Here is a 22,171-nt window from a genome sequence, read left to right as displayed (position 1 = left end):
TTGTAAATTTGTATTTTCCACTTCAGGGTTGGTCAATTCGATGAATGGTTTCAACCGCTGACCGTTGACTTTAAAAGTCTCTCCACTATCATGGTTCCTAACCTCAATAGCACCGTGCGGATACACGGTCTTGATATAAAATGGGCAAGTCCAACAAGATCTAAGCTTACCAGGAAAAAGGTGAAGACGAGAATTATACAAGAGAACTTTCTGTTCTGGTGTAAACGACTTTCGAGGAATCGATTTATCGTGACAAACTTTGGTTATCTCCTTGTAAATTTTCGCATTTTGGTAAAAATCATTACAAATTTCTTATAACTCATTGAGTTGAAGTTCTATGGTTATCACCAGCAGTAGGTAGGTCAAAGTTTAGCCTTTTAATGACCCAATAAGCTCGGTGTTCTAATTCTATACGGAGACATCCCAAGTGGAGTCTTAAAAGCGGTTCTGTAAGCCCACAAAGCTTCTATTAAGCGCAAAGACCAATCCTTTCGGGTAGGGTTTACGGTCTTCTCTAAATTTGTTTGATCTGCCTATTAAACACTTCTACTTGGCTAAAAGTTTGTGGGTGGTAAGGTGTAAAAACCTTATGGGTAATGAAGTAGTTTTTCATGAGCGTCTCGAAAGATCGTCTACAAAGATGGGATCCTCCATCACTAATGATTGCTCTAGGCATACCAAATCGAGAGAAAATATTGTCTCTAAAAAACTTCATCACAACGTGGCGATCGTTTGTCTTGGTAGCTATTTCTTCAACCCACTTAGACACATAGTCAACAACTACTAAGATGTAAAAGTTTATGTAGGAATTGACAAAAGGACCCATAAATTCTATATCCACACTACTGTATCAACAACTCTTGTTGATCCCTTCTGTCTTCTTCATAGTATCTTGGTTTATTCTTCAACATCCTCCCTTAAACCAAGATACTCTTTGCTAATCATCCCCAACTTTCCACGCAAGTAAATGAAAGTGTTAGACTTCAAAAACTTGGTGAAAATATCTGCCACTTGCTCTTCACTCTCAACAAACTCAACATCTATCTCCTTATTGCTTACAAGATCTATGATGTAATGATATTTGTTATCAATATGCTTACTTCTTCCATGAAGTACTGGATTATTAGTTAGTGAAATTGTTGTTGGTGTCTTTTGTTCTTGAAACAATGACTTCAGCATCATTCTCAACCATAACTTGTATAGCACAGTTGTAGCATCTATATACTCAGCTTCCGTTGTAGATAATGCAACAACTGTTGCTTCTTAGATGACCAAGAGAAAAAACCAGTTCCCAACTGAAAACCATAACCTGATGTACTTTTTCTACCTTCTGTATCTCCATCCCAATCACTATCAGTGAAACCAACCGACTTTGGATCTTCTGAAACAGTATAAAATATTTCCATGCTTGTTGTTCCTTTTATGTACTTCAGAATACGTTTTGCAGCTTGTAAATGTGATTGTCTAGGAGATTCCATAAACCTACTAACCAACCCAAGTGCATACATGATATCAGGTCTTGTAGCAGTCAAATATATTAAACATCCAACAAGACCTTTAAAGTCTGTTGAATTCACAAGCTCTCCTGATCCATCTTTTGTGAACTTCAGTCCCTCTTCTACTAGTGTTAAAATTGTATTACAATTATCCATCTTGAAACGCTTTAAAATTCCTTCAGCATACCTTTGTTGATTAATAAAAATTCCTCTCTCAGTTTGTTGTACTTCAATACCTAGAAAGTAAGACATCAAACCAAGATCTGTCATCTCAAACTCCTTCTCCATATCCTCCCTGAATTAATTGATCATCTCAGAACTGTTTCGAGTAAATATGAGATCATCCACATATAAATATACTATAATATGATTTCCAAGACCATCAACTTTCAAATACAAAGTATGCTCATGTGGATATCTTGTAAAACCTTTCTTGAGAAAATAAGAATTATTCTTGTATGCCAAGCTCTTGGTGCTTGTTTCAAACCATACAAAGTTTTTTTTAGCTTGTATACTTCATTCTCCTTCCCCTCCATAATGTATCCAGATGGTTGCTTTACATAAACTTCTTCTTCCAATACTCCATTCAAGAATACTGAATTTACATCCATCTGAAATATCTTCCAATGCTTTTGTGCAGCTAAAGTAATGATCATACTTACTGTATCAAGTCTTGCAACTGGTGCAAATACTTCTGAATAATCAACTCCTTGTCTCTGTCTATAACCCTTAGCAACTAACCTTGCTTTCAGTCTATTTCATCATTTGACTTGTATTTTGTTTTGTAAACCCACTTAACACCAATAGGCTTCTTAACTAGTGGAAGTGTTGTTAGTTTCCAAGTATTATTCTTATCAATTGACTCCAATTCTTCATTCATGGCTTGAATCCAACCTTGTTCTTTAGAAGCTTCTTCATAAGCTACAAAATCACAATCTCCAAATAGTGCAAAATTCACCACTTCATCATCAATATCTTTATCATATCTTGATACAACATAATCATTTAACTAGAAGGTATGATATATTTTCTTCTTGGTCTTGTTTTCTTGTTGTGTTATTGCTTCTGCTCTGCTTCTTCATATTGTTCTTAAACATTATCTCGAGCTTGTACTTCTTCTCCAACCACAATTGGAATAGTTCTGATAGTAGTAGATGGATCAACATTCCTTGTTGAACCAATATTATGAGGATCAACATTCATTGTTGATCCATTATTCCGATTCTATTGTGAATCTTCATCAAATATCACATCTTTACTTATAACTATCTTTCTAGTTTCTGGGTTATATAGCTTGTATTCTTTAGTCACTGAACTGTAACCAACCATAATACATTTTTCACTCTTATCATCCAGCTTCTTCCTTAATTCTTTTGGCACATGTGCATATTCAATGCACCCAAAATTCTAAGATGTCTTACACTTGGTCTTACTCCTCTCCATGCTTCTTCTGGTGTCTTGTTATTCAAATTATTTGTAGGACATTTGTTAAGTAGATACACTGCTGTATCAACTCATAACCCCAGAAATTCTTTGGTAAATCTTTTGTTCTTCTTATAGTTCTTTCGTCTCCATTATGGTTTTGTTCTTTCTTTTGGCTACACCATTCTGTTGAGGTGTATATCTTGTTGTTAGCTGATATAAAATACCATGTTCTTCCATGAAACTATCAACAACGATATATTATGTTCCTGTATCAGTTCTTAATATCTTTAAGTTTTTACCAATTTGTTTCTCAGCATATGCTTTGAAACTTATAAAAGCATGAAAAACATCACTCTTTTGTTTAAGCAAATATACCCATGCTTTCATACTAAAGTCATCAATGAAAGTTATGAAATAGTTATTACCTCCATGTGATGGAACTTCTATAGGACCACACAAATCACAATGAATGATCTCCAAATGTTGTTCAGCTCTTCTTGCTTTGTTAACTGGAAATGGATCTCTATGTTGTTTGCCAAAGATACAATTCTCACTTCTTTATTCTGGAATTTGAATGAAAGGTAATCCTAACACCATCTCTTTCTTTTCTAAAATTTGCAAACTGTTAAAGTTCACATGTCCCATTCTCTTGTGCCATAACCAAGTATCATTATAAACACTGCTACTGTAACATCTTTCCTTTTGATGTTGAATGTTCAAAGGAAATAGTCTGTTTTTAGTCATCTCCACCCTTGCTATCAATCTTCTTCTTCTATCTCTGATGAAGCATAAACCATTGTAAATATTTATAGAATATCCTCTTTCAGACAACTGACCCATACTTAGCAAGTTCTGATGTAAAACTGGAACATAAAATACATCAATGATGTATGCTTTAGAACCATTCTTGAGAACAATTCCTATTCTTCCTTTTCCCATAACTGGAATAGTTGAACAATTCCCAAACTTTACTGTGGATCTTACAGACTCATCCAAGCTTTCAAACAAATCTTTTCTGCCACACATATGATTGTCGCAACCTGTATCCAAGTACCACTTAAGTTGAGGTTGTTCTTCTGCTGTATGACATGCTAGTAACATGTTTTCAGTCTTCTGCTCTTATGTTTCTTCTTCTTCTTGACTTTCAGCAATATTAGCTTTGAAATTTTCTTTATAGTTATTAGCAACTGTCTTTCGTGGTTTTGAATACTCAGTAGCAATGTGTCCAAAATCTCCACAATTATAACATTGTATCTTTCATCTATCAAATGGCTTCCTATAACTCCCATTATTTGATATTCCTCCATTATTGTATCCTCCTTGAGAACCTCCATCATTAGATTTCCTTGATTTTTCTCCAACTAACTTGACTTTGAAGTGCTTCTTCAACTTGTTTTTCAGCAACTGTATTCTCTAGCAATCTGTGTTCATAGGCATGTAATGAACCCAATAACTCATTAAGAGTCATAGTTGCAGCTGTGTTGTATTCATCTATATCAGTCACCTTTGATTCAAATTTCTCAGGCAAACTTCTTAATATCTTCTCAACAACTGTTGAATCTTCTATAGTATCACCATTAGACTTCATCTCATTGACAAGATTCAAAGTCTTTGAGAAAAATCTGATATAGTTTCAGTACTTTCCATCTGCAATAATTCATACTTTCTCATTAGGGTTTGCAATATAACCTTCTTGACCTTGTCAGACCCTGTGTAGTAGCTAACCAAACCATCCCATGCTGCTTTAGCTTGCTTAATATAGATAACTATGTACATGAGAAATTCGTGAACACCTTGATGAAGAATATATGTAGCTTTAGAATTCTTCTTTTGTTTTCAGTTAATAGAGTTTGCGCAGCTCCTTCAACTACAGCTCCTTCTGCTGGTTCTACATAACCATCTTTCACAATATCCCATACTTCTTAATATGTAAAAATTCTCCATCTGTAACCTCCAATGTTAAAAGTTTTTGCCTTCAAACACTGGCACCTTGATTGAACTTAAACTTGTCATCTTCTTCAACTTCTCATACCCACATCCCTATAATCTGATACCAGTGCTCTGATGCCAGATGTAGAAAATATGATATCAAAAACTTAAAAGAACACAAAACTAAACTCAAACAAACTTCTCTTAATTGATGTAATTAAAACTCACGGCCTTAACAGCCTATTTATATGCTTACAAACTTGACTCTCAAGTAATAAACACTTTCCTAACATAATCAAACTCTAACAAAGACTCTTCTAGAAAATACTCCTGTAAACAAACTCTAAAACCAGCTATATACTTGCAACCCAAGTAAACTTCTAAAAACCGTACCATGCGTCAAAAACTCTTGTTGATCGATTCACTTCATATCAACTATATCAGTTGATCCAACCATACTCTGTCAACTCTCATAGTTGATCCACACTAATGTATCAACAACTCTTGTTTATCCCTTCTGTCTTCTTCATAGTATCTTGGTTTATTCTTCAACACATATGACACTCTTGTTTTTCTTGACGAGTTCAGGGAACAAGCGAATAGTTTGAAATACTTGCTTCTTTTATTTGAGTTGGCTTCTGTTCTTCGCATAAACTTTGCAAAATCTAGTATGTATGGGTTGCATGAGCAACAAACTTACAAGATCTATCCAGCATGTTGGGGTGTTCTTTTGATTTCTTACCTGCCACTTATCTGGGCCTTCCTCTTGGGGATCATGCTTTGGGGGTTAGAAAGTGGGAGTTGATTATTGAGAAGATCAAGTGAGATTAGCTTCATGAAAAAGATCTATCCTTAATAAAGAGGGAAAACTCACTCTTAAAAAGTGTCTTGTCGAGTATCCCCATCTATATGTTCTCGTTGTTTACATCTCCTATTAAAGTGATAGAAGCGATTGAGAAAGTGACGAGAGATTTTCTTTGGGATCCTAACGAGTTTAAGAAAGACCATGATGCAGTTCGTTGGAAGAAAGTTTGTACTCCCATTTCCAAAGGAGGCCTGAGAATCAAGTCACTTCGCACATTCAAACTAAAAGTAATTTATGATGTTACAGGGCAGTATGCTAAATTGCTCATTCTATGTCTTTGTGCAGGGCGTCAAAAAGAAGGAAAAAACAACCGCTAAGCCACCAGCTAAGAGAGTAAAAAAGAAATCCCCAGTTTCTAAGAAAGGCAAGGGCTCCAAGAAATGAAAGTCAAATATGTATGTATCCTCATCCGTCTGATTTAGCTTTTGATTGAAAACTCTATTGCTGAACTCTGAGATATTGAACAGTGTTAAGAAAGACGTCACCCGTCATAAATTGATAGAAGCAGGCCAGAAACACTCCCACAACTTTAGGTTGAACTTAGTCCCACACGTTGTTTCACATCTATTTGATACACTGGGCTATGGTTACATGTAAGAAACGGACCCATAATTTGATGGGTATCGCCTTAGTGCTAAAGTCAAAGGAGTTGTAATTTATTCATCGAATATTAACTCGACTCTTAGAACTCCACTGCTTAGAAATTTAGTTCTTATATTTGTAGTTGGGTTTCCTTTTCCACCAAAGAGTACTGCATTTGGTGGTGAGGAATAGGAAATTCCAAATCGACATCCGAAGCTAAAAAATGAAGCAGATAGAACGGGAAATAATTAGAGTCGGCATATTTGTATTTTTCTTTGTGGTCCACCTACTTGGTTTTCAGGCATTGTCCAACTCAACTGGTGTGTGTTACATAGGTCGCCGCATCGGACACTCTGTACAAGGTCGGATACCTTAAACGCTCGTATGTGAGCCATTTACAATGAGTGTTGGTTGTTTATCCATTCTGGTAGTAAGTCAGGTCAATAAAGTTAAAACTTGAAATGTTAGAGTTCTTTGTAGGAACTTCATATGATCAATAATCAAGACCCATTTTATATCTGTCAATCATTCAGTTGCATTGTTGTCGGGCAAAAGGCTTTCATATGATCTTTGGCATCTTTGATCGCCTAAGTCGTGCTAGTGGTAGGTCAATAAAGTCAAAACTCCAAATGTTAGAGTTTCTTTGTGCCTTCTTGGGACCTTGTTATCAATTTTAATCTTCTTCAAACAAACAAAAAATGATCAGTTATGAAGACCCATTTCACATTTTGTCAATCATTCAGTTGCATTGTTGTCGGGCGAAAGGTTTTCATATGATTTTTGGCATCTTTGATCTCTCAAGTCCTTAAATTTTATACTTTTGTTGTCAGTATTTTTCAAATTAAGCACAATTTTGTAGAACAATAAATAAATACTTTACAAAGAAACCAAGATATTTACTTATACCATTTTCCATACGTTACATCGGCTTCTTACATTCTCCACATATTTACAAGAAGGATTACGCAATCCACTCCTTTGTCTCTATGTTAGATAAATTTGATTTATGTGCTAATAAGATTCTTTATGAAATGCAGTTCCTATAACTGCAATGCAGATGTCAGAGCTCGGACGGGCTAGAAAAATGTAAGGATGAGTAGAAGAATGATCGACTTGGGGAATGCTAGATTGTTCAAAGAGGAGGGAACCACTGCCATAACCTCTCCATAAATGTTTTCACGTATAGGCTCAGAATTGACTCCATCATCTTGCCTCCCCACTCTGCATGGGAACAGAAAAATATACAGAAATTACAAGTTATAGTTAGGCAAAACCCTTTTTCATTTTTGGGTTCTATTTCATAGATGATGATAAGAAGAAAATTACATTGTATTCTATTTCAATGAAAATAATTATGTTTATATTTTTTTTCCAGAAAAAAGTCCTATTGATCAAGATTGAACCTTACCCAATCTGTGTAGGGCAGAAAGTGATGTTATATTCGATTGCTTTGCAAGTGAAAGTATTGGTGTCGTCATCAAAAGCATAGCTGTATGTGTTGGTAGGATGGTCAAGGACTAGATTAGGAAATCTAGTTGGTTAAGGAAAACAAGTACTTGTGTCCTAAGTATAGAATCTTAAGAGGTTTGTTCTTAGAGCTAACATTAGGAAACCCCTATACTTGTAGGAAAGTATTCCTTGTTAAGGGATGTGTCCACTCCTATTGATGTGTATAAATATCCATAAAGAGAACTAGAGAAAACACACCAGAACTAAGTAAGAGTTCTCTTCTTATCGTCTAAAGGATTTGTATATTCCAACCTATACGGTGATATATAAAATTGCTTATTCCTTCCCGAGTATTAAACCTCGTTAAAGGCTTGTTCTTCTTGTGTATGTGATTGTGTTCTTGGCGATATTGAGATACCTCGTAGTAGTGCAAACCTAACGCTTCTGCAGGCTTTGGCGCAACAATTGGTAATAGAGCAAGGAGACGCTCTTGGATACGGGTACTCAAATTGAAGTTGAAGTGAAGGTATTTTTTTTCTGAAGATTGTTTGAGGTAATACTAATCTCAAAGGTTCTGTTTTTTATCTATATTTGGTTGTTTAAGAATAATGGTTGACGGAGATAAACCAGTTGATCCTAAAGATCTTTTAGGAGAACATTCGGAGTCCACAAGTAAAGATAAAGAAACAAAAGAAGAAATACTTCATTCACATAGATCACAACTCAAGGTAGAAAAGTTTACAGGAACCAATAACTTTGGTTTATGGAGAACAGACGTAATGGATGCTCTTGTTCATCTTGACCTAGAAGAAGCTCTAGAAGGTCAGCCAGTGGAGATGTCTGATAAGCAGTGGAACAAGATGAATAAATTATGTCTTGCTTCCATACGAGGGTGTTTAGCAACTGCAGTAAGAGTTAATTATCAGCACGAGACTTCAGCTAAGGATCTCTGGGAAAAGCTAGAGAAGGAATACCTTGTGAAAAACGTGGCCAATAGGATACATCTTAAAAGGAATTTGTATCGCTATAACATGAAGAGAGGTGCAACCCTAACCGAGCACCTAAATTCATATAATAAGCTTCTTGCTGAGTTGGTTAACTACGATGAGAAGATCAACGACGAGGAACAAGCTTTGTGTTTGATAAACTCTCTTCCTGAAAAGTATGAACCCGTGATTAAAGCTTTAATGCACGGCAAGGATAAGATGACATACGCTGAGGTCACTACAACATTGCGTAGTGAGGAGTTCAGGAAGATGGATCGTGAAGACGTTGCAAGTGAAACTAATAATGATTTGCTTCTTGCAAGAGGTCGTTCATCAGATAGGAGAAAGAAGAATGGTGGTTATGGTCAAGGTAGATGACGTTCTAAGAGTAGAACGCGACTGCAGAAAGATGAGTGTGTTTGGTGCCACGACTTTGGTCATTGGGCTAAGGATTGTACCAAGCGTAAGGCAAGAGAAGGAGATAATAGTAATACCGAGGTGAACATTGCTAAAGGTAATGAAGAATCAGATGATGCTTCTGATTTCTCGCTAAGTGTGACACCATCAGCTTGTACTATTACATATGGTACATGGGTATTAGATATTGGAGCAACGTATCATATATGTCCATATCGGGACTGGTTCTCAAGTTTTGAAAAGCTTGATGGAGAAGTACGTATGAGAAACAATCATACTTGCAGGGTGATTGGGATTGGTAGTGTTCGTATCAAGATGCATGACGGTATGGTTAGAGAACCGAAGGAGGTAAGATTTGTTCCTCCCATAAAGAAGAATCTGATTTCACTCGGAACTTTGGAAGCTAAGGGCTATAAGATAGTCGCTGAAAATGGTGTTCTAAAGGTAATCTTTGGATCTATGGTAGTTGATGAGTGCCAAATATTGTATATATTTATCCCTTTTTGTTGGCATTTAACTCATCTTTTGCGCATTAATTCTACATTTTATCCCATATTCTGTATTTTCATTGTTTTCAAGAATAAATATTTTTATTAATTAATTTTGCATTTTTAGGTAATAAATAAAGTTCGGATGAGTCGCGGAGCGAAAAGAGCAGAAAAGTAGTGAAAAGCCGGGAGAAATTACGCAAGGAAGCCGCGAAGAATGGTGCGCACAACCTCATTTTCTACACACAAAACCGCCTCCATCTTCAGCCGTCGGATTGGATCCATCTCATCATCCGATGGTCGCTCCTTCATCGCGCATCAAAATCTGAAGCTCCTGCAAAACACCATAGTGCCTAAATTCCAAGCCTTCAGATTAGATCACATTTAGATCCTACGGTCGTTCCTTTGCCTGCGCATCAAATCTCGATACTTTCGCTTAACACTACAGTACCTAACTTCATCTAACACCGTTGACTTCGTTGTGTTTCAAAATCTAACGGTTGCATCGATTCATCTCTCGTCTCACCGTTAGATCTACCAACCATCTTCGCATCCCGCAGCTCAGAGTCACAGAACATCAAAATTTGATGAAGCCGCTCAACACCCGAGCACCCAATACCTATACCCCATCGCCAAACAACCCCTCCTTCCCATTCTATCGACCTCCTCCTTCTTCTCCATCCCTCTGCAGAGAAAACCCATGTCCGCCATCACCACCACCTGCTCTGCCTATACCGCCATCACCACCACCTGCTCTGCCTATACCGCCACCACTACACTTCATCATTCCCCTATCCCCTAGCCACTCATTACATCAACCCCTCAACCTATTCTTCCCATTGAAACCCTAGTTTTAGGGGTTGATGAAATTAGTGAGCTAGAAACGCAATTAAAGGTATGGGAAGCATCAGGAGACCATAAGGAAGCATGGGTCAAAGCTGTCAAGTGTTTTCAGTGATTAGGTAAAACTTAATTTCAATTTTTGGTAAACCCTAATTTCACTGTTTTAGGGGTTTTTGGGGTAAAGTTGTTATATGTATAAATTGACGTCTTGGGTGTGAAATTGGGCATGCCTGGATTAGCCAGAGCACATTTCAGGAGGCCTGGACTAGCCAGTGCACCACCAAGAGGACTGGGCTAGCCAGTTTCTCATATGTTTGCCCTGTTTTGTTTGAACTTCAATTCATATGTTGTTTTGTCTTAATTTCAGTTTTATTATGTGTTAGTTTCTTTTGCTAGGGCTTAGAGGAAGCTCTTGATCATATGCTAGGATAGTAAATGTATATGTATTGTCTTGAAATGCTTTAACTGCCTTAGGATTAATGAAATGCCATTTGAGTTACTTCACTTGTGATCAGCTGTGCTGTTAGAAGACAGCTGATGCTAGGAGTGCAGCTAGGTCAGTGTGTGAGAATTTAATCCATTAGAGAGATTGCATCAAGCTCAGTTAGCTAGTTGAGCTAAATACTTGTGATCAGTTGTGCTGTTGAAAGACAGCTGATGCTAGGGGTCATTTAGCTAGGTTAGTTTCTCTATCCTTCTTTGTAACCTTTCATGAAAAAAACAAGACATACATTGCATCACAATTTCCTTAGCCTAGGGTCAGGTAGTGAAATCAAAAGCCTTAGTACCCTCCCTTGAACTCAGATAACTTTAGAAACTCCCCAAAGAGAACTGTAGCAAATCCTCCAAGTCCCTGTGGACAAACCCCTATTTACTATTACTTGCTTCAACTTCCCTGTATACTTGCAGGTTAGTTTGTAGGTTACTTTTCCCTTCATACCAAGTTTTTGGCGCCGCTGCCGGGGACTCGGTAGCGGTGCCATTGTTGCTTTCTTTTTCTTTACTTTACCCTGTTCCTATTTTGTTTAGTTTTTCTTTTCAGTCATTGCTAGTGTAACTTAGTGTAACTTCCTTTTGTATCTCTAGCTGTAATTTTTGATTTTTAGTTTCTGCACTTTGTGACTTAGTGTAACTTCTGCCATTTGCATATTAGTACCACCTGCCATATCACATTGTTTTCATAGTTCAATTTATTTTGTAGCATACTACTGCAACTGTGTAGTTCTGCATCATTTGCATACTACTTGTATATATGTGTTAGCTGTACTGTTAGTTGTAGTTTTAGCTTTTCAGTCAATTGCATCATTGTTTTATCTCACATTTAGTTTAAGTCACCTGCATCATAAGTCATGTGAGTATCTTTAGCATATCTGTTAATTTTTCTCGTGTTTTCTTTCATCTTGCATCTCATGCTGTAGATTTTAGTAAAGCCATTGTCCTGTAACATATCCTGTAAGATATCTCATGTTGTAACCCTGAGTTTCCATGTCCTGTAACACATTGTTTTCTTAGTAGTGTTAAAAGTTGTGAAGCCATTGTTCTCTTACGGCCTTGGCTGCCAAGCTGCTGTGCTGCTGCAGCTTTCTTTCCAGCTACCTCAACTGAGCTGCTTCTCCTGCTCTTGCTTTTGCCAAGCTGCTTTGCTGCTGCTGATGCTCTTGTGCTGCTGTGGTGCTCCTGCTGGTGCCAGGCCAAGAATCCTGTGAGCTGTTGCACCTGTTGCTGAACCAAAGCTGCTGCACCTGGTGCCAGGCCAACTGACCCTGTGCACTTGCAGCTTTGCTGAACCAAAGCCCAACTGGGCTGTAAGCTGCAGAAGGTGAAGAAAGTGAACCAAAGCCCAACTGGGCTGTAAGCTGCAGAAGGTGAACCAAAGCCCAACTGGGCCTCAGAGAAGCCAAAGCTTAGGATGATCCAAAGCCCAACTGGGCTTTTGCAACCTAACTGAGCAGCTGGGCTGTGCTTAAGCAAGTAAGCCTAAACCCATTAAGAGAACCCAACCTGTGGGCTTCCATTTTTAATTTGTGGGCTTGTAATAATTTTTGTTTTTCTTTATTTTTTTTATTTGGGCTTGTAATAATTTTTCTTTTTCTTCTTTTTCTTTCTTTTATGGGTTTGTAGTTATTATTGTTGTTTTTATTTTCTTTTATGGGTTGTGCTAGTTTATGATAGGATAATTTAAAAAAAAAAAAAAAAAAAAAAATTTACTTGCTCCCAAATTCAAAAAAAAACCAAATTTTATTCTGCTCCCACATTAAAAACCAAAATTTTTCTTTTTCCCATCAAAACCAAATGTCTCCTGCCAAAACCAAATTTTTCCAAAAAGTCCAATCCCTTAAAAACCAAATTTTGAGCTTTGTAAACTCTTTACTTAGCCTTTGAGCCCAATCATGTATAGATCTTTTTCTACAGTTGGGGAATACAACGAATCCCTTAGAGAACTTGCGTATGGACAAACTTCACGTTATGAACCTCCCATAGACCATGATGTCAATAGTCATAGGAATTATTATGGACATTTTCAAAGTCCCGAGCCTCAATACATGAACCCTAATGACTATTCACACATGCATCATTCGCCACAACGTGAAAATGAACATTTTGCTAATGCCTCACTCACACAATCATCTCTTGTGGATCAATTAGAAGCTCGAATCGCAGCTTTAGAAATGCAATCACATGAGGAATCTGTCACATCTAATTTTCTTAGGCAACCTGAAATCTATGCATGTCCCGCATGTGGTAGTTTAGACCACCCTGTTGAGAATTGTCATATTTTGCATAATTTTAGGCAATCTAGAGAAAATCCAAGGTATGAAATGCCCATAAATTGTGAGAATGGTAGTCATTGGGACCATAATCAATCCTTTGAGGGTTGCGATCAATCTTTTATAAACCCTAATGACCATGCACACATGTACCAATCACCACAATTTGAACATGAAGAATTTTGTACTCCCATGAATTTAGACTCCACCACAGAAGCTTTCAGACTCAGTGAGAAAAACTTCGATAGATCTACATCACGAATTCAGGCATATTTAGATCAGATTTTGCTTCACCTACAAAAGGAGGAAATTCATGAGGAAATGTATGTTGTCCCTAATGAAGTGTCTAGTCCCATTCATGTAAATGATGTTGAATATGAACCTAATTTAGAGGAACATGAATCGACTAACGACACCACCACTTTTAATGAGGACCAATATGCATGCTACCATGATGATTATGATGATTATGATGATGTGTTAGAAGAACATGAAAATATTGTGGAACCTGTTAGTTCAATAACATATGGCTTCTCGCCCTCGACCTTCATGAATGTTGTTTTTTCTAATACTCATTGTAATTCATATGATTTTGATATTGACATGGGATTCGTACAATTATTCTGTGAAGATGAACATGACATAGGAATAGTTGAATCTTCTGTAGACACTAATATGCATGAAAATATATTTGATGTGTCTGATTCTCTACCTAGGTCACATTGTGATATTTCTCCTGATTTGCCAATGCATGAGAATGAATCTGTTAATGATGTTGATGACTCTGATTGTGATCTTGCCAATTTGTTTGATGATTGTGAGCATGTTGTGACACTTGTAGAAGACTTAGGAGATGTTGATTTGATTAATAATGATGTGCCTATCCTCCTACATGAGTCACAATCTGATGGCCTTCCACCCAACCTAGATTTGGTTTGTACCAATATTGTAAAACCAATTTTTCTGAGAATGCCCAATCTAGGATTGGAACTGTGTGCTTCCCAAGTCCTCTTGGACTATTTGCTTCTAAGTATAATCTCTGAGGAACCACAGTTGGAAATTAGCATGTTTGCCCGTCCCTAGCACAGTTCATTTCGAGCTAGACCTTTGCATGACACCCCCGAACACTGCGAGTTTTTTTCCAACAAAAATATATATCTTCTGTAAAATCCAGGTTTGGGGTAGCTCATTTTGTTTCACAGTTTCACTTGCATGCCTATCATATTATTATGTGTGAAGCTGTTGAAGTCTTTACACTTTGTCTTTTGGGTTGATCCTCAACTCTTTAGATTGTTAGTGTATGGTGAATTTTTTGTATATAATCCAGTAGATAAAAATTTTAAAAACCCTTTTGTTCCTTTTGTATATATTTTGCTAATCCAATATGATCTCGGCTGAAATATGTTGGATTTTTGCCTTGAATAAACGGAGTTTTAATTCTGCTTTCGCCGAAATCGGGTATTCTCTCTCCTTTTACTCTACTCAGCATGTCCATTTCCATATGTTGCATTTTAATTCTTTCCATATTTTGAAACATTGAGGACAATGTTTAGTTTAGGTTTGGGGGTATAGAGTAGATGCCACGATAATTTGCCATAATTGAAAACGAACTCCTTCTTCTTTTTGAAAAAATTGAAAAATTCCAAAAAAATTAAAAAATCAAAATTCAAAAAAAAATTAATTAAAAAAAAAAAAAAATTATTCATAAAAATGGAGCTCATTTACCTTGAAATGTTGACTCTTGTGCAAATATGTATTTTTATTAGGAGTCTTAGTCTAGATATTTAGGCACCCTGATTCTAGCACAATTCACATAGTGATAAGAAATTTGCACGCGCACGATCTACCAACACATGTATGGCCTCGATCTTAAAGGTGTTTGATAGGAAGTTACGATTGCCAATCACTTTAGAATACTGAACGAAACTGGACTAGCTTGTTCTTTGGTTGGTTGGGATAGAAGGTGGAGGTTACATTAAGAAAAACAACCATCGAATTTAACTGGGTGCATCAAAAAGGGCTACCTCTTGCAAAGTGTCATGTAATTTTTTGTTTCCTTTTGTACATGTGTCAAAAGTGTTTCCAGTCAAAAAAAAAAAAAAAAAAAAAAAAAAAAAGTCGATGTATATATTCAGAAAAAAAAAAAAAGAGAAAAAAATATCAGAAAAATACAAAAAAATCAAGTATTGTTCAATTCCATCCTCTCTTGTTCCACAAATAAAAGAGAGTAGTCAATGTAAATAAGAGTCATGTAAATAGTCATCTTTTGTTGTTTCGTTGTAATAAGCAAGGAGGGTGTATGCCATTGATGTACAACGCGAGAAATTGTGAAATACCTCCAACTCATTCACAATTCTCGTAAAGTCCGGACAGCTAGCTAGATTTCGACCTCAGTTCTTAGCCTGAGAAACTATCTCTTGGTGATTAGTAGTCATGACTTCAGATCTTTCTTTACACATGTGTAGATACACTTTACACTCTTATCACATGTCTTTGTTTTGTTATCAGTGCTAGGATTGTGCCTTCGATAGCTAGATTGACATCTCCATTTTGCTGTGAGCTTGACTGTTTTGCACATGTCACGTTTGATGGAATCTGAGCTTATATTTTGTCCTTAGGTTTTGTAGGCACACCTCTGGTAAACCTTCACGAGACTTCAACTCGTCCACTAGGGACACTTAGTGGTTTAAAAGGCTTAGTGCATACGCTAAATGCATTCGAGAGACCAGCGACAGTGGTATAGTTAGGATTTCCTTAGTTTTGTTTTACTTGAGGACAAGTAAAATTCAGGTTTGGGGGTATTTGATGAGTGCCAAATATTGTATATATTTATCCCTTTTTGTTGGCATTTAACTCATCTTTTGCGCATTAATTCTACATTTTATCCCATATTCTGTATTTTCATTGTTTTCAAGAATAAATATTTTTATTAATTAATTTTGCATTTTTAGGTAATAAATAAAGTTCGGATGAGTCGCGGAGCGAAAAGAGCAGAAAAGTAGTGAAAAGCCGGGAGAAATTACGCAAGGAAGCCGCGAAGAATGGTGCGCACAACCTCATTTTCTACACACAAAACCGCCTCCATCTTCAGCCGTCGGATTGGATCCATCTCATCATCCGATGGTCGCTCCTTCATCGCGCATCAAAATCTGAAGCTCCTGCAAAACACCATAGTGCCTAAATTCCAAGCCTTCAGATTAGATCACATTTAGATCCTACGGTCGTTCCTTTGCCTGCGCATCAAATCTCGATACTTTCGCTTAACACTACAGTACCTAACTTCATCTAACACCGTTGACTTCGTTGTGTTTCAAAATCTAACGGTTGCATCGATTCATCTCTCGTCTCACCGTTAGATCTACCAACCATCTTCGCATCCCGCAGCTCAGAGTCACAGAACATCAAAATTTGATGAAGCCGCTCAACACCCGAGCACCCAATACCTATACCCCATCGCCAAACAACCCCTCCTTCCCATTCTATCGACCTCCTCCTTCTTCTCCATCCCTCTGCAGAGAAAACCCATGTCCGCCATCACCACCACCTGCTCTGCCTATACCGCCATCACCACCACCTGCTCTGCCTATACCGCCACCACTACACTCCATCATTCCCCTATCCCCTAGCCACTCATTACATCAACCCCTCAACCTATTCTTCCCACTGAAACCCTAGTTTTAAGGGTTGATGAAATTAGTGAGCTAGAAACGCAATTAAAGGTATGGGAAGCATCAGGAGACCATAAGGAAGCATGGGTCAAAGCTGTCAAGTGTTTTCAGTGATTAGGTAAAACTTAATTTCAATTTTTGGTAAACCCTAATTTCACTGTTTTAGGGGTTTTTGGGGTAAAGTTGTTATATGTATAAATTGACGTCTTGGGTGTGAAATTGGGCATGCCTGGATTAGCCAGAGCACATTTCAGGAGGCCTGGACTAGCTAGTGCTCTCCACTGTTAGTCTCAAGTTTAGATTAATTTTCAGTATTGTAATCATGTTCTAATTCAATAACTAGGGTTTTGATGAAACCCATAATCATATGTTAAGATAATTCATGTTCATGTTGTTGTCCTTGTTGTGCTTCATTGCTTTAGGAATGATAGTTAGCTAATGGATCAAATTAGCCTGTGATAGGTTGTGCTGTAAGAAGACAGCTTATACTAGGGGTGAGTTAGTGAAGTTGGTTGATAAGTCTTCCATTTGAGACCTCTCTGGAAGAAGAAATGTGCTTCATTGTTTTAGGAATGACAGGTAGCTAATTAAACCAAATGAGCCTGTGATAGGTTGTGCTGTAAGAAGACAGCTTATACTAGGGGTGAGTTAGGGAGATTAACTGATAGATCATTCATTGTAGCTTTATCTGGAAAGGAACAAGAACACAATTTGAATAGGTATTGCCTTAGTTTAGGATTATTGGGTGAATTCAAATGCCCTAGTGCTTTTAGTCACTAGAAAGATTTAGAATACAACACCAGCTCCCTCCTTGTCCCTGTGGACTTCCCCTTATTTGCTCACTCACTACTTTAGATCCTGTATACTTGCAGGTTTAGGTTAAAACATAGTTTTAGGACTTATTCCTTGAGCTACCAGTAATCATGAAGGGCACACGTCATCATAACTTGTAATACTTGATTGGGAGTACAACAACATGGGATGTGTCTATTTCTGAACACATCGAGAGTGCATCTACCGAGAAGACAAAGCTATGGCACATGAGACTTGCACATCCAGGTGAGAAGTCGTTGCATAGGTTGATTCAACAAGATTTGTTGAAAGGTGCTATTGCTTGCAAGTTAGCATTTTGTAAACATTGTGTTAAGGGCAAGAAAACAAGAACAAGCTTTGGCACAACTATCTACAATACTAGTGGAGTTCTTGACTATGTTCACTCAGATGTTTTGGGTCCTTCCAAGAATGCATCATTGGGAGGGAAACATTGGTTTGTGTAGTTCATTGATGATTATTCTAGGCGCGTATGGGTGTACACCATGAGGCATAAAGATGAAGTCCTAGAAATCTTTGTGAGGTGGAAAAAGGCAAATGAGACTCAAACCGGCAGAAAGATCAAAGTACTACGTTCAGACAATGGTGGAGAGTACAAGAGTGATCTATTCTTGCAAGTATGTAAGGATGAGGGGATAAAGAGGCACTTCACAGTTAAGAAGACACCGCAACAGAATGGGGTAGCTGAACGCATGAATCATACTTTGATGGAGAAGGTACGATGTATGTTATCTAATGTTGGATTAGGTAAGGCGTTTTGGGATGAGGTAGTTACGTATGCGTGCTTCCTCATTAATAGGTTGCCATCAGCTGCATTAGAAGGTAAAACTCCTATGGAGAAATGGTTTGGTAAACCAGCTTATGATTATGACTCAATTCATATCTTTAGTTGTCCTGCGTGGTATCATGTTAGTGAAAACAAGCTTGATAGCCATGCCTTGAAAGGAATCTTTGTGGGTATGAAGAATGGAGTAAAAGGGTTCAAGATTTGGAATCCAGTTGAGAAGAAGATAGTCATGAGTAGAGATGTCACATTTCATGAGATGTCTATGGTAAAGTCTTGGGGTTCTCGGTAGGTGGAGAACAGAAACACCAGTACTAGTGAGCCTTTGCAGCAGGTGTAGATTGATGCAACTCCACCAATTCCAGTTAAGTATGTATCTGGTGATAATAGTTCTGAAGACATTGGGTCCGCAAGAGAAGTATCTACTGAAGTTCCAAATGATAGTGACGTTGTTGAGGAAGAGGAACAAGAGTCAGTAGAACATATAGAAGCTACGGTCATGGAAACCATAGCAACCAGCAAACCAAGAAGATCAACCAGGAAGCCTGGTTGGATGAATGATTACATTACTTATGCATTACCAGTTGTTGAAGATGGTACTCCTACTTCCTATTTAGAAGTTGTACGTAGTGCAGAGTGTAAAGAATGGGAAGGTGCAATGTAGGACGAGATGGAGTCTCTTTACAAGAATGGCACATGGATTCTTATGAAGCTTCCGAACGGTAAGAAGGCCATAGGGTGCAAGTGGGTATATGCTAAGAAAGAAGGATCTTCGGTGAATCAAGTTCGCTATAAGACAAGGTTAGTTGCAAAAGGTTATGCCCAAAGAGAAGGGATTGACTACAATGAGGTGCTCATCAATCCGTATTTTGTTGGCCTTGGAAGCACAATATGATTTAGACCTAGTTCAGCTAGATGTTAAGACGACGCTCTTACATGGGGATCTAGAAGAGGAGATCTATATGACTCAGCCGAGTGGGTTCAAGGTTGCTGGAAAAGAAGATTGTGTATGTAAATTGAAGAGATCGTTGTATGGTAAAACAGTCTCCAAGACAATGGTACAAGCGATTTGACCAGTTTATGATAGGCCAAACATACACAAGAAGTCATTATGACCATTGTGTATACTTTAAGAAGATACGTGATGAGTCTTTCATATATTTTCTATTGTATGTCGATGATATGCTGATTGCATCGAATAACAAGAAAGAGATTGATAATTTGAAGAACAAGTTGTCATCTGAGTTTGAGATGAAAGATCTGGGAGAAGCTAAGAAGATTCTTGGCATGGAGATTCAACGTGACAAAGAGAAGGGTAAATTATTTTTGTCTCAAAAGGCATATTTGAAGAAAGTGTTACAAAAGTTTGGTGTCTATGAAGGAACTAAATCTGTAAGTACTCCCTTTGCTGCTCATTTTAAGTTGAATGCTCGTATGTCTCCCACTACTGAACAAGAGCAAAAGTATATGGCCCAAGTCCCATATGCTGAAGTTGTTGGTAGTTTGATATATACGATGGTATGTACAAGGCCGGACATTTCACATGCAGTTAGTATGGTCAGCCGTTATATGCATTGTCCTGGTAAGGGACATTGGCATGCTGTGAAATGGATTTTGAGGTATCTTTATGGTACGATTAATGTTGGCTTGGAGTTTGTGAAGGATAAAAGTAACAATCAGTTGTGTGTGGGGTATGTGGATTCTGACTATGCTGGTGATTTGGACAAAAGACGTTCAACTACAGGGTATGTATTTACCGTAGCAGGGAACCAATAAGTTGGAAATCAATCTTGCAGTCTACTGTGGCGTTTTCAACTACGGTGGCGGAGTATATGGCAGTGACTGAGGCATTTAAGGAGGCTATATGGTTACAAGGTTTGCTAGATGACTTAGGAGTTGTGCAAGACCAACTGCCTGTGTATTGTGATAGTCTAAGTGCAATTTATTTGGCTAAGAATCAAGTGCATCATGCTAGAACCAAACATATAGACGTACGATTTCACTTTGTGAGAAATTCTTGAAGAAGAAGACATTCTACTTGTGAAGATCAATACCAAAGACAATCCAACTGATATGTTGACTAAAGTAGTATCTGGGATCAAGTTTCGACATTGTTTGAAATTGATCCACATCCTTCCAGTTTGGTGAAAGGCCCTATTTGGGGGTAAAGGTTCTTATGAACCTGGTGGAGGTCTTCTAGCAAGGCCATTTAAGAGAACTACGGTTGGGTTTGATTCCTATTGAGGATATGTAGGCAGCCAATGATGGTTCAATCGATGTTGGAAGATGGAGGTGATTTTTTCTATTGATCGTCTCATGCATGAATGCATGTTCCAAGGTGGAGAATTGTTGGTAGGATGGTCAAGGACTAGATTAGGAAATCTAGTTGGTTAAGGAAACCAAGTACTTGTGTCCTAAGTATAGAAGCTTAAGAGGTTTGTTCTTAGAACTAAAATTAGGAAACCATATACTTGTAGGAAAGTATTCCTTGTTAAGGAATATGTCCACTCCTATTGATGTGTATAAATAGCCATAGAGAGAACTATAGAAAACACACCAGAACTAAGTAAGAGTTCTTTTCTTCTCGTCTAAAGGCTTTGTATATTCCAACCTATACGATGATATATAAAATTGCTTATTTCCCGAGGATTAAACCTCGTTAAATACTTGTTCTTCTTGTGTATGTGATTGCGTTCTTGGCGATATTGAGATACCTCGTAGTAGTGCAAACCTAACGCTTCCGCAGGCTTTGGCGCAACAATATGCTCTGGGGCAAGCCCTTTTGAAGATTGTGGAGTATACAAAAGGTCTGCAAGTGTTTGGATTTGCAAACTCACCAGCACAGCAGTACTGATCTAATCCAAATGCCTCACATGCACTCTTACAACCAATAACACCAGCCTCATTCAGACGTTGCAGCTCTTTCGGGCATCCTGAAAGCAATACAGATTTTGATATAAGATGTTAGTTGCTGATCTTTAAATTTTGAAAAGCAGATTCAGAATTTTTCAAATAGGATACGCTAAATGCAATTGAGATTTAGTTTTATATTCAATGGATTATACAAAATTTACCTAGATTGAGATCATAAACACAACCACTTGCATCGCATCCACTTATGTCTGTCTGAGGTGTAGCAATGAGAGGCAGATTATATCCATCTACGGTGCTAACTCTTTGTCGTCTCCCTTCCCCATAGTTATCTCGAAACGGGATGCTGGAGGTGTTGCACCAGCTCCGCTGCACTATATAGCCTTCCGCCGCAATCTCCTGTTTGACAGACACCAAGTCCTTAGAGAATGCCAAATCCGTTGGACATTAACGAGACTTTATAATTAAATGAATGTGTGATAAATTGAATGAAAATGGACTATGTGAAGAACGCCCTTGGAACATTTTTATCTTTGGAACGACTGAGCCGGCATTTCAAGAATATTACGCGAAACATGCTCACTTTGTCGAAAAAATGCTTAATGGTGCAGAAGCAATTACTGGGCCTAATGTAGCAAGTAGTGGGCCTAATGAAGCTGGTGGTTCGACCGTTCGAGTACTGCTGAAATGGTCGGGTCGGATAGTGAAGACCCGGATCCGAGATTCGGGAATTGAAGATAATTATGTCCTCCTCGACACAATCTCTTCC

General features: G+C 37.8%; 1 protein-coding gene and 1 pseudogene across 1 annotated transcript; both read right to left on the bottom strand.

Moving 5' to 3' along the window:
• Window positions 1-1,217: 1,217 nt before the first annotated feature.
• LOC113325047 (uncharacterized mitochondrial protein AtMg00240-like) lies at window positions 1,218-1,652 on the bottom strand. The gene has a single exon (XM_026573287.1). The coding sequence runs from the start codon at window positions 1,650-1,652 to the stop codon at window positions 1,218-1,220; it is 435 nt and encodes a 144-aa protein (XP_026429072.1).
• Window positions 1,653-7,373: 5,721 nt separating this feature from the next.
• LOC113325046 lies at window positions 7,374-21,927 on the bottom strand (annotated as a pseudogene).
• Between the last annotated feature and the right edge of the window lie 244 nt (window positions 21,928-22,171).

This window comes from Papaver somniferum, chromosome 11, assembly GCF_003573695.1.
Source record: "Papaver somniferum cultivar HN1 chromosome 11, ASM357369v1, whole genome shotgun sequence".
Classification (NCBI taxonomy): domain Eukaryota; kingdom Viridiplantae; phylum Streptophyta; class Magnoliopsida; order Ranunculales; family Papaveraceae; genus Papaver; species Papaver somniferum.
The sequence above is the reverse complement of the archived record's forward strand: the minus strand, read 5'-3'. Positions and strand labels throughout refer to the sequence as shown.